The following is a 12,478-nucleotide window of genomic DNA, read 5'->3' as shown; positions in this document are numbered from 1 at the left end:
ACAGATTCTCAAATATAAAACATTTAAGTGAGTACTTTTAGTGTGACTTTTATACAACAAATAAGAAAGGAAAATGTAAATGAGCACTACAACTCATTTGCATTTAACGATGTCATAAAACACCAACTTAAAAACCTTTGTCTCTTAGTTCACAGTCCTTGTTGTTTGACAGATTACTTTTTTTTTTTTTAAGTTACAAGAAGCACAAAGTGCAATGAAAAGAACTTTTAAGAGACCAGTTTCCTAATTAATGGTCAGGGCACTGAAAATTCCTATACAGGCTGGCTGCCCTCAACTCTTCTAATTTATGTGATAGCATGCACCAGCTATGAAATGGTAAAAAATACATCGTTTTTAATAATAAGGTAAAGCTTTAGTCCATTAACATTTATCTCTATTATATTCTTTTCGTAATGTGTACTTTTAAAATGGAATAAATGTGAAGAAAATACAGAAAATGTACTTAAAGTGTAATTTCTTCTGTGCTTCTTGCTCTGAAGGCCCCATCTGTTGCTGAGCTAGAGCTCACGTATTGGTTACCAGCACAATGAGGAACCAGTAGTCCCAAAACAACGAAATATCTAATATCTAAACTAACAAAGAGCAGCAAAACAAACAAACAAACAAAAAACCAAACATATCAAAAAACAAGAAGAAAAAAAGCAAAGATGATTTTCAATCAAACATTTTAAGAAACTTATCTTGTAAATTAGCCCAGAAGTCTCTATGACAGAACTGAAAGGCACTTTCTGAAGAACTGCATTTTCCCCTTCCACCCGGCAGTATTTGTTTGTGAATGTTTGTGATTTAATGCAGTATCTTCCTACTTCTGAAGCACAATCTCACTTTAAGGAAGTAAATGCCAGACAAGCCATGTAGAGAAAAAAAAATTAAGCAGCCCAAACACGACAGTAGCCTCCGTTAATACACGTGACCATTATCTCTGCTGTGTGATCAGTGCTCATGCTTAGTTAAGCTTTTAGAGGTTGGGGGACGCGTGAAGAAAGTAGAAGTGTGAAGTGCAACTAGATCTGGGTTTGAAGAGACGTTTTTTCCTCAGTTTTGTCAGAATAGACACTCTTAGAGGCAGGATCATCTCGGTCATGACCTTTTATAGGGCTATCTGATATGTTTTTGTCATTTTGCCTTAAGCGGTAACTTTTATATGCACGCTGGATGATTGTTGCTGACACTGCCTCTTGTTTGCGTTTCAAGGTAGTTGTGATTGGTTCATACGTGATTTTGAAAGGGTTCGCTAACAAAAACCCAGATTCTATCTCTGAAAGCATTTTTTCTACCCTCTCATCTTTTCCCATGACTCTTTTCGTAAAGGCAAGTAAGATGTCAAGGCAGTGAATCCTGTCCCCTGCTGCCATAGGGAGATCCAAAGCCACAAGCTGGCCCTTGTTTGGTTTTGCCATGAAAAGAGGAGGATCAAGGGAAGCTGCAAAATCTGAAAGCTTGCTGGAGTCTATGTACTGGGTCCTATCAGGGTCAAACCTGTTCCATACCTGGAAGAATTTCTTAAAGTCATCTTCGCTCAAGGTCCTGGCTTTTTTCTTAGAAGGAATACTTAAAAACTCCATGATCACAACAATGTACATATTAACAATGATCAGCCATGAAATGAGGATGTAACTGACAAAATAAAAAATCCCAACAGAAGGGCTCCCACAATCTCCTCTGACCTGAGTCCCAGGATTAATTTTATCAGGATCACAGTCAGACCACTGACTGTTGAAAATGGCATACAGCATCCCATCCCAACCAGAAAATATTGTAACTTGAAAGAGGCAGAGCATACTGCTTCCAAAGGTCTCAAAGTTGGACACATCATTAATTCCAGCTTCTTTTTTAACATAGGCAAAGTTGTACATTCCAAAGATGGCATAGATGAACATGACCAGGAAGATGAGCAGACTAATGTTCAGCAATGCTGGGAGAGACAGCATCAAGGAGAGCATCAGATCATAGAACGCCTTCGGTCCTTTCCCAGGACGCAGGATGTGGATGACCCGAGAGAGAAGTATCAGTTGTACAAGTGAAGGAGGCACAAAGTATTGTCCGATTGTCATAGGCAGCAACAGTCCTTAGTGTGAGGAAAGATACAAGGAGACAACAGAATTATCCAAATGCAACTCTATATAGAAAACAGAATTTATTTTGCAGATAATCTGGTTTTCTATCATTCATGAATCTACTATTACTCCATCACTTAACCTATCTCATGTATCAGAATAGTAAATATTGGGTTAGCTAAGTAATAATTACATTAATGACCAAGATCTGTACCAAAACTTAGAAGAAAATTCTATTGCGCTGTCATCTTAAGATATTTTTGAAATCACAGATGACTAGATAGAGCCACACTATAGGTCAATAGTTGAAACTTTTCTAACATTGTTGGATTAATAAATTTTGCTCAAATTTACTCATATCTAATGCTTTAAAAATGTATCATTCAAATATGGGAAGATGAATAATATTTCTCTCAAAGATTTTATAATCCATTAACTTCTGATAGTTATTAAAGATGAATGGAATGCAAGTCCGGGAGACATTATTAATAATTATGACTATAAAATGTATGATTAAGTGTTTCAGAGATTGTAATATTTCTTTTATAAATAGTTTTTTAGTCCAAATAACTTCAAATATGAGTAGAATATGTATCTCCTTACTGCTTCATGTTGGTTTTTTATTGAGAAGGTCACGGGGGACAATGGCATGGAGATTTGGTATATTTCCTGAGAGGAAGTATCATGCCTCAAAGATGGCACATTTGTGGGGTTCTGACATGATGTATTTTCTCTAATGTATGTTAGTGACTCTTCCACATTAGCCAAATTTCCATCTCTCCCCTGTCTTCCAGATTGTTCCATTATTCAAGAGGCATTCTCATGTAATTGTGCACAAATTTATCCACATGTACCCTACGAGGAAATTAAAGCTCTTATCTAAAAATCTGACTCTTCTGGTGACATTATTTTCCATGAAACACTTTCAATCTCAGAAGACATATTCTCCTCACTCTACATTTTGCAGGCAAAAAGACAGAATAAGTATCTTTGTCTCTTTCCGGCGTGACTCCCAAGCACAGTTTGTCCAATCATTTTTAGTAAGAGATAAGATACATTTCTGACTCTGGATTATACTGTTCAACTCAATCCTTTCTTATCATGTCCTTACTCTGTGAACCACACAACCCTCATCATACACTCAGCTGAAGGCTTTAGAAACTGGATCACATCCTCCTTGTTCACCTCAGCATCTCTCTCAGTAAACCATCCAAGGGCGCACCTCACTTCTTTCACCATCTCAACTTTATACTACTCAGTATTTTACTTCAGTTGACTACATCAGTGCCTTGAAAAGATGACTGACTAGCCCAGAAGATTAGAGATTCAAGTTTAAAACAGCCTTCTCTATGGCTGCTTTTTCTATTCCTGCTTATTCTTCAACTTCTCCTTCAGTTGCTGTACATCTGTAATTCACTTGCTTTCTTCCCATTGCCTATCCAGATCTCCATCAAGCTTCTTTTCCATCAAGCTTCTTACACTTTACTCTCAGTAGTTCAGTGACGTGAATTCATTATTCTACTGAAAGAGTGAAATTTCTGAAAGCAAATTTGGCAGGCAGTTTATACATGTTTTCTGTTATGAAAATTCCTAAATACTAAAATTCTAATGCTGGGAAAGTTGGGAATATTTTAAAAATTTCAAAAGTAAGGAATCTTAATAAGCTTTAAAAAGACATTTCATTTTAATAAACAGAACTCTTTTTCATGGCAGCCTGGCATGTGATAGATTACAGACAAACAAGCAGGTATCATGTGTTTGTGAGAGATACTTTTAAGATTTTTTTAATATATAAGATATATTTTCTCACCCAGAAAGTAGTGATTGTATATATATATATATATATATATATATATATATATATATATATATATTGCAAATAGTGATCTATCCTTTTGTGGGGAAAAAAAAAATGGTCTTATCATTTTGCTTCCTAAGGGCCACTATCTCAGTATGCACTGTGAGAAACTGAACTAATACAATAAAGGAAAATTTGACAAGAGCAAACACTACCTGTAATGGAGAAAACGACCACCATAAAATCATGAACATTCCATGCATTGGTGAAATAGTGGCAGTGGAAGGCAGTGAGCTTCAGTATGCATTCCAGAGTGAACAGCATGACAAAAATGGAGTTCATCCAGTAGACAGCAGCTTCCATTTGTGAACTCTGCTCATCGTTTTGTATCATAATGGTTGTTGCTTGGAAACAGATAAGAAGTATGACGATAACATTAAAGACACGATGTGTTACTAGGTCAAAAACGAAGCCTTGAAACTTGTTCTGTAGGTAAAGAAAAAGGTAATCTTTATTAACAAGATACACATGTATGCAAAGTTTCTGGATTCTAACAAGTTTCCTCTTAAACTAATAAAAAAAACCACTTGAATCTGTCAAACAATGTATTTTATAATTTTTGTCAAGAAGCATTATATATATGCATATATATGCACATAGTATTGCATTGTATTTGACTCTTTACTCTGAGACAGGATAATGTAACCCAGCTGGTCTCAAACTTGCTATGTTGCAGAGACCAGTCATGACTTCCTGATCCTCCTCTCTCAACTTTCCAAATTCTGGGATTAAAGGCATGATCCACTGCACTGAACCTATTGTTAATAATTTAAAAAAACATTTTTAATTCATAAAATGATAAATAAAAGTTTTGATTTTTATTTCTTAGCAAAGAGGTTTATTTATTTTTTGATGCCAGTGATTGAAGATAGGACGTAGAATTTGTTAGACAAAAACTCTGCCAGACAGCTATATTTGTAGCCTGAATGAAATGAACATTTTTTTTAAAGATGCAAAATAATATTTTCTTACTATGGGGCGGGGTGCTGGTCTCTGAGAGTCTGCATACAAGAGCTTCTTCAGTGACCGGTACTGTTTTTTCTGGTTCACTGTTATAAACATATTTGATCCTCCCTGGTAAAAAAATAAATTGAAAAAAAAGATATGTGCACTGTCTTTGGTTGGTGCTTTGAATTCATCGGTCCCTCTGAGCCCCGGTTTATTGGCTCTGATGGTCCTTGTTCCCACTCTTCCACCATTACCTCTGTCTATTCTATTTCCCATTATGACTGAGAGTTACATGTCCTCTCTAGGGTCCTCCTTGTTACTTATTTTATGGGGTCTGTACATTGTAGTATGTCTATCCTGTACTATATGATTAAAATCCACTCACAAGTGAGTGCATACCATGAGTGTCTTTCTGGGTCTTTGTTACCTCACTGAGGATGATAATGGTTAGGTCCTCTACTTGTAAATACCTGGTGGGCATCTTAGGCTTCATGTTGGCTCAATAGTCAGGGGAGTGGGGAATATCTCTGACATGGACTATGTCACCTGCTTTTTGATCACTTCCCCCTGATGGGACTGCCCTGCCAGGCCACAAGGGAGGAAGACCAACTCAGTCCTCCTGTGAACAGATGATCTGGGGTGTCTGAATGCGGTGAGGACTCCCCTATTCTTAAGAAGTAGGGGGAGGGAGGATGTGGGAAGGTGAGCAGGACTGGGAGGAGAAAAAGGGAGGGACCTATGACAAAGATGTAAATTGAATTGATGAATAAAAAAGAATTTTCCACCAACAAAAGATACATGAAAATCACACCTCAGTTAATCCTTTCCATTTACTGATGTACATTTTAGAAAATTAGACTTCATTCTTTACACAGTCAAGCTTTGGCATTTAGATATGAAAATCCATAGAAAATACACGGAATATACAATGCTCAACCATCTTCATTGCCCTTTCCTCTTTTCAGTTAGTGAGACGAGGAGACACAGTGAAGACACAGAAAGCCCCACCATAAAAAAACTGAATTTAATAGATAATGTTTGAGTTGTTTAGCAAGCAGAAGTCAGTGAAATTAGAATTGGGTAAATTTGTACTTTTATAAATTCAAATACAGCCATATTTTGCAAATGCAACCAAAAGATTTTTAAAAATAATTCTAGAAGCATAAAGGACTTACTGAACAGCACTCTCTCATTCATTTTGTATTTCTATTGCTAATTCAGTATCTCATATGAAATATATAAATTGAAGAGTGTCTTTAATCAGAGGAAGAGTGATTGTTTATGCTCTGAGTCAGATTATGGACAGGAATGGAAACGCATCACCATCATGTGGCCCAGAAACAAACTTTAATATTCTGTCCTAGGATGCTACAGTATCAAGTCAACTGAGTCCCAGTCACTGGGCTTTCTGGTCCCTCTAAGTAGCAGACCCACACTGTTAAACATTCATATGGCTTGGGTTTATGGCCTACCACTTTCTCTACTTCAAAAAGAGCTCTCTAGGGGATCCAAAGGGAGACTGAGCTGCCTACGGGCTACATCTGAGCAGGGTGTCTAGTCCTCTCCTTGCATGGTCCTCGGTCGATGCATCAGTCTCTTCAGGCCCTCGCCTGGGCTCAGATAATTTAATTTTGTTGGTCTCATTGTGGAGCTCCTATCTTCTCTGTGTCCTTTTACCCTTTCCCCACTTTTTCCCTAAGACTCCCTTGTGCTCTGCCAAAAGTTTGGCTGTGGGTTTCTATACTTGCTTTGATCCCCTACTGGGTGAAGTCTTTCAGAGGACCCTCTATAGTAGGTTCCCACCCTTTTTCCTCTCTTCTACCACTTCCGGTGTCTACCCTTTTTGCCTTCTGAATGAGATTTAAGCATCTTTTCTAGGGTCCTCCTTGTTTAGCTTCTTTAGATCTGTAGATTTTACTATGGTTTTCCTGTATTACATGGCTAATATCCATCCACTCATAAGTGAATATATACCATGAGTGTCTTTCTGGTTCTGGGTTACCACAAAGGGGAGTGGGGGCTCTCTCTGACATAGACTGGGTTGCCTGCTCTTTTATCATTTCCCCCCTGGCAGGACAACCTTGCCAGCCAACAGAGGAAGAGAATCCAAGTCCTGATGGGACTTGATAGACGAGGGTCTGAAGTAGGGGAGGAGGAATGCAATTTTCAGTGAACTAGGGGTGGGGGGTAGGAGGAAAAGGAAGGGATGTTGGGAAGGTGAGCAGATGAGGGAGGGGGCTACAATTGGTATCTAAAGTGAATAAACTGTAAAGAAAATTAAATATATGTAATTAAATAAATATATTTAATACTATATAATAATAATAAAGACATTTATTTTAATTTTAATATATGTTTAATTATATATATATCATAGACTACACCAAACTGGTTATGACTCTGGAGCCCTAGAGCACATTGAAGTCACAACTCTTCCCGGGCTAGGGAGATGCCTGATGGCAACATGCTTGCCTTGCAAGCAAGAGGACCTGAATTTGATCTTTAGAACCCAGGTGAAAAATTCTGCATGATGACCTCACAGGCAAAACTAAGGCTGGGGGAGGCAGAGACAGATAGATCCCTGCGGTGCACTGGCCAGGCTAACCTACTTAATGAGTTCTGGGTCAGTGGCTAGGGAGAGAACTTACCTCAAGCAAGCAAGCAAACAAAAAGGAGATGCCACACCTCAGGAATGAGACCGTAAGTTGACCTTTGTCCACATATGTTCACATACACCTGAACATACACACATATGTGCCAAAACATGCACACACACACACACACATACAGAAATGTACATCCATCCTTTGGATAGGAATGATGATGCCTATAGGTGGAGACAGAAGTATCTTAAAATTGAATCTGAGCCCATTAAATCTCAATAATTTGATGTATTCCTGGAAATACTTCATTGCCTGCTCAATATCAAATCTAAACTACATTTAATTTCTATATGTCATAATTTATGTCCTGTGCTTGACTGCAAAACTTACCTTACTTGTACTTTGGCAATGCCTTTTGAAATTATCATGTGCTTACTCCAAATAATAGTGAGACCTTATTTCAAAGAGAAATTTTTTTTTCTGGGCATATGCATATATTTGTGTATGGAAAAAGCAAGGTTTTGTTATTTGACTTTCACTACTCTATTATTTATAAACACACACATAGATGCAGAACCTTTTAAAATTTAACTCTTGTCTGAATATATTTTGAATATCACAGATACAACAAAATTGAGCATTTTTGTAATGTTTACAATGCACAAGAACATTAATATTGTTCTATTATATTCATACAATGTAAAAATAACAACAAACCAATAAGAAAATTCTAAAAAAGATTTTGTAAAGCTGTTTGATTTTTAAGCATGCAGAAAGAATATTTATACTTATCTTAATTTTTTGCTTGTTGAAATTACTGACAATAGCACCGATCAGCATACACAGTGGGAGAAATAATCCAAAGACCACAAAGATGATAAAATAAGTATACATGTAGAGGTTGTATTCAAAATTAGGCTGCATGTTTACCTAAAATTGAATGTGAAAAAATGAGCACACTATGTATATTAACCTGTTAAAACATGAGACTCAGAAGACAAATGATGACAAGAAAAATCCGACCCTGACAAATAAAGGAAATGCTCTCCTGGTTTCTCGGTGCAATAGTTTCAGTGGCTTTGTTCATTTGATATTTTAAAAGTGTATTTGGTTTAGTTATTATTTTAAAAAGATGATAATCCTTCAAGTAAGATAACTGGCCCTCAGTTTTTTGCATATGTTATTGGAATTATATTCAGTGCCCATGAAATACCAAATTTGAAATTTAATCTTTATAAATCACTGTTGTTACCTGTGCTTAAGTTATCACCTTGACAGTGACATTAGGAATGTCTGATACTTACACCAACAGAATCAACTGCTGAATTCATAATACTGATCCATCCATTAAATGTTGCCTGTTGAAAGTAAGATATATGTGAATCTTATCCAGAACTTTTCCTGGTAAATAAGAAGTAAACCTTAATTAATTTCTTTTTGTTTAGTACTCTAAAACACTGGACAGTGAGGCTTGCCACACTTCAAAAATACTGTGTAACTAAGACATTCGACATGTTCATTGTCAGATTACATTATCTTTACCTAATTCATTTAAAATTCATAAAATATTTAATATGGTTTTGATAAAACAAGGGAGACAAAGGGAACTGTACTAAAATTCTAACTATATAACAATAACCATCAAAATACTGCTTGTGGCCTCATGTGATTTTTGAATAGATATCATAACACAAAGTAGCATCACTCAGTATGTTCGGTAGTGTAGAGACAGTGGCAATCCAAGCTAGACTGAAAAGCTGTGACCCTGTTACAATGAGCAAGAGTGGCAATCGTGAAGTCATGCCTTTTCCTCCCCTTAGGCTGCACTGTCATTTCCTCGTGTTTCACTCACAGGATCAGGGACTGTATTTTCTTGGAACTTCAAAGAAGCCTAGGAAAGCATGTATCTCATAATTGTTATCTATCAGTTAATAACGGCTTGGAATTTTATAAGTAATTCTGTTCATTGTCCACATTCTGTCTAAATGCAAGCTTGCTCTAGCTTGAGTGCAAATTTTATTTTAAATAGGTCAAAGAGTGTACTCACCATTTGGAGCAAAGAAAGAAAACTATTTCCAACATTATCAAAGTTAAATTTTGAATTCTCCCAGGGCATCGATTCATTAAATACCAGGCTTTCACATTGACTCTTATTCATAACCTCAAACACAGGGAATCTTTCTCCACTTGTTGGGTCAATGCATGCATAGAACTTGCCAGCAAATAAGTGTACTCCAATAACACTGAAAAGCAGCCAGGTCATTAGGCAGACCAGAAATACGCTCAGAGTGGGCAATGTTGTTTTAATCAAGGCCCTCAGAACCACCTGGAGTATAAGAAAATGAACATTTTAAAAAAGAAAGGGGAAAACATTCCAATTCTGATCAGATTAAAGGTACTTACTTATACAGTATCATATTGAGTCAGTAAAATGCATATTTAGAATTTGAATACTTTATATGAAAATACTGGAATAACTAAACAACTATTCAGTTTTAATAAAAATATGCTAAGTCAACATATTTTCAAATTTTCATACAACATTAACGGGCAACAGAACTGATTAGTTCAAACACTAGGCTAAATCTTCATTTCAGTGAATTCTATACTATATTAGAATAGCTAAGATAATTTAAACTCAGTGCATGAATTAGACTGTATAAAATACATAAAAGTGGTAGGGAATGGACTGTGAACTGACTTTAGGGTTATGAGCTTTGGAAGGAAGGACTTGCAAAGGAGAAAATGAAACAAGGGCACAGGAAATACAGAGCAGAAACTGATGTATTAGTGAAGTCAAAGAAATAGATTGGCTCAGGAAACAGAGCAGCTCCTCACTGAACGATGCTACTAAAGAGCCAGACTGAGTTTAAGAGAATAAATCCCTAAAGGTGAACACCAGCTACCAGAGTGAGAAGTTGGGTTAATGAATCCACATCCCAAATGTAAACACCAGTCTGAAATCATTGATTTCATTTTCTCTTCTCTCTCTAGCAATATAATTAGAACTTAGTTTTTATTACTACACAGAAACGGTAGGGTCAAAATTGAACTGCTTTCAATATCCAACAGAATCCCTTAAACCTTGGCAGTCTGTTTTACTTTCTTTAGGAATTTATATTTTTTTTTATTTCTTTTCTACTCCAGAAGCCCCATCAATCCTTTTTTCCATCATCAGTCTAAACATTTTCCTTTTTCTCTTTTAAGCATTAATGTATTTATATTTTTTTCCATATTTCTTTGCTTATATGTCACATATTTGTTTCCTAGGGTTAATGTTTCTAATTATGTTATATTTTCAATTGATTTATCATAACTCTAAAATGAAGCCACAGAACTTTTGTTGATATTGTAGATATTTTGGCATTTATATATTTGAATCCAACAGTTTTCTTCATATTGTTCAGAGAAGCCTTTAGAATCAGAGGGAGGGAGAAAGGACCGGTAAAAATTGACTGTGTGTGATATGTGACTTTAAGTGAATTTATTTTAATTTAGTAATATACATCATATAATATTCATCGTACCCCAGTTTAGTTCAGACATGGGAAAAGCTGAGATGACCTTCAACTGGTGAACAGATAATTAAAAGGAGGTATCAACATACAAAAGAATTTCATTCAGTTGTGAAGAAAAATGAAATTGTGGAATGTCTGTGTAAATGGATTGCGCTGGAAAGCACTATACTGAATGTGGTAGCCCGCACACGGGAATACGAACTTTGCATGTTACTTATTACTCCTATTGAGTCTCTTCATTGTGTTTAATTTAAACCAAAAAGGGACCATTGTTGTCAATGGATAATGAATATCTTCAGGGAAGGGGGAGAACAGAACACAGGTGAAATGAAGGACGATAAAGGAATAATAAGGAGCAAGGTTTAACTGGGGTAGGAGCTGGGGGAGGGACAACTAACAGCAAGGTACATTTCTAAAGCTGTATGGAAGCCTACTATTTTATAAACTTTTATATAAATGTATATTATATTTATGTATAAATATGTATACACATTTATATAAAAGTTCAATTGAAGCTTCCCTACATAGGGGATGATGCTTATTCCAAAAGCCAAATATTGCTAAATAAAAAGCTTAGGGCAGGTAGGTTGAGTTGTTGGCCAGAGGTGACCCTGAGGTTCCAGTACAATACAAAGTTATGGTCCTTGCCTTTGGTCTCTCTCCAGAACTCAATGACAAGACCCAATTGCTAAAGGCACCATACACATTGGTCACAGGACCTGGAGAAATCACGTTGGTACTGACTAAGAATCTGCCTCCATACTAAATTTCATAATGCCAGAATGTGCTATGCAGACTGCTACAGGTCAAGTCCTCAAACATCTCCATCAACTGTGAATGCTGTGAACTGTAATAATGACTGATGAGACAAGCTATGGCCAAGGGGAGACATGAGAATGTTATAGAGATAATTATCTGATTTCTGGGCAGCTAAGGTGTCTACCTCAGGAGGATAGATGCCCCGTGCTGTAAAACTGCTCAAGAACACATGCTTTGGGAATTAACAAACCCCAGGTATACTTCTACTGCCTATTATTTTGCTAAATGGACATGTAATCAAAATGTCTTGTAAATTTGTGTTTCTCTATCTGTAGATTGATGCGAGCTTTAGACGTCACCAGAACTCCCTTTGTGCACTTAATAATGACTAAAGCAGAATCAACTGATGGATGTAAAGAGAATGAATAAGTGAATGCAGAGTGTTAAGGCACAAGTGGAACATTTAAATCATTCTTCCTCTTCAAGACTCAGGAACCATGGCAGAATAAAAGGCAGAAGGATTGTAAGAGCCATAGATTAAAAATGAGCAGAGTGAAACGGCATATTTAAGACATGACAGGACCCCTGCATTCATGAACTGGCAGCAGCTGTGGCCGCCAACACAGATTAAACAAGTCAACATTCCATCATGGAGTAGAGAGGGGTTCCTGAGCCCTATTACTTACTGAAGAGCTAAGGTTAGGAATTGCTTTT

The 12,478-nt window shown here is 36.6% G+C and overlaps 1 protein-coding gene across 1 annotated transcript in view; it reads right to left on the bottom strand.

The window, feature by feature from the left end:
* The window catches only part of Scn7a (sodium voltage-gated channel alpha subunit 7), an 81,873-nt gene continuing 69,395 nt past the window's right edge, over positions 1–12,478 (bottom strand). Inside the window, exons 20-25 of the mRNA XM_055600406.1 lie at positions 9,535–9,813; positions 8,792–8,845; positions 8,280–8,417; positions 4,909–5,013; positions 4,092–4,362; positions 1–2,089 (exon numbers count right to left, since the gene is read on the bottom strand). Of these exons, the coding sequence (XP_055456381.1) occupies positions 1,026–2,089; positions 4,092–4,362; positions 4,909–5,013; positions 8,280–8,417; positions 8,792–8,845; positions 9,535–9,813 (1,911 nt within the window). The 3' untranslated portion in view covers positions 1–1,025. The remainder of the gene's footprint in view (positions 2,090–4,091; positions 4,363–4,908; positions 5,014–8,279; positions 8,418–8,791; positions 8,846–9,534; positions 9,814–12,478) is intronic.

Source organism: Psammomys obesus, unplaced genomic scaffold (genome assembly GCF_907164565.1).
Source record: "Psammomys obesus unplaced genomic scaffold, mPsaObe1.curated_primary_1811, whole genome shotgun sequence".
In the NCBI taxonomy this organism is placed as follows: domain Eukaryota; kingdom Metazoa; phylum Chordata; class Mammalia; order Rodentia; family Muridae; genus Psammomys; species Psammomys obesus.
Note: the sequence above shows the minus strand (reverse complement) of the source record. Positions and strands in the feature narration are given on the sequence as shown.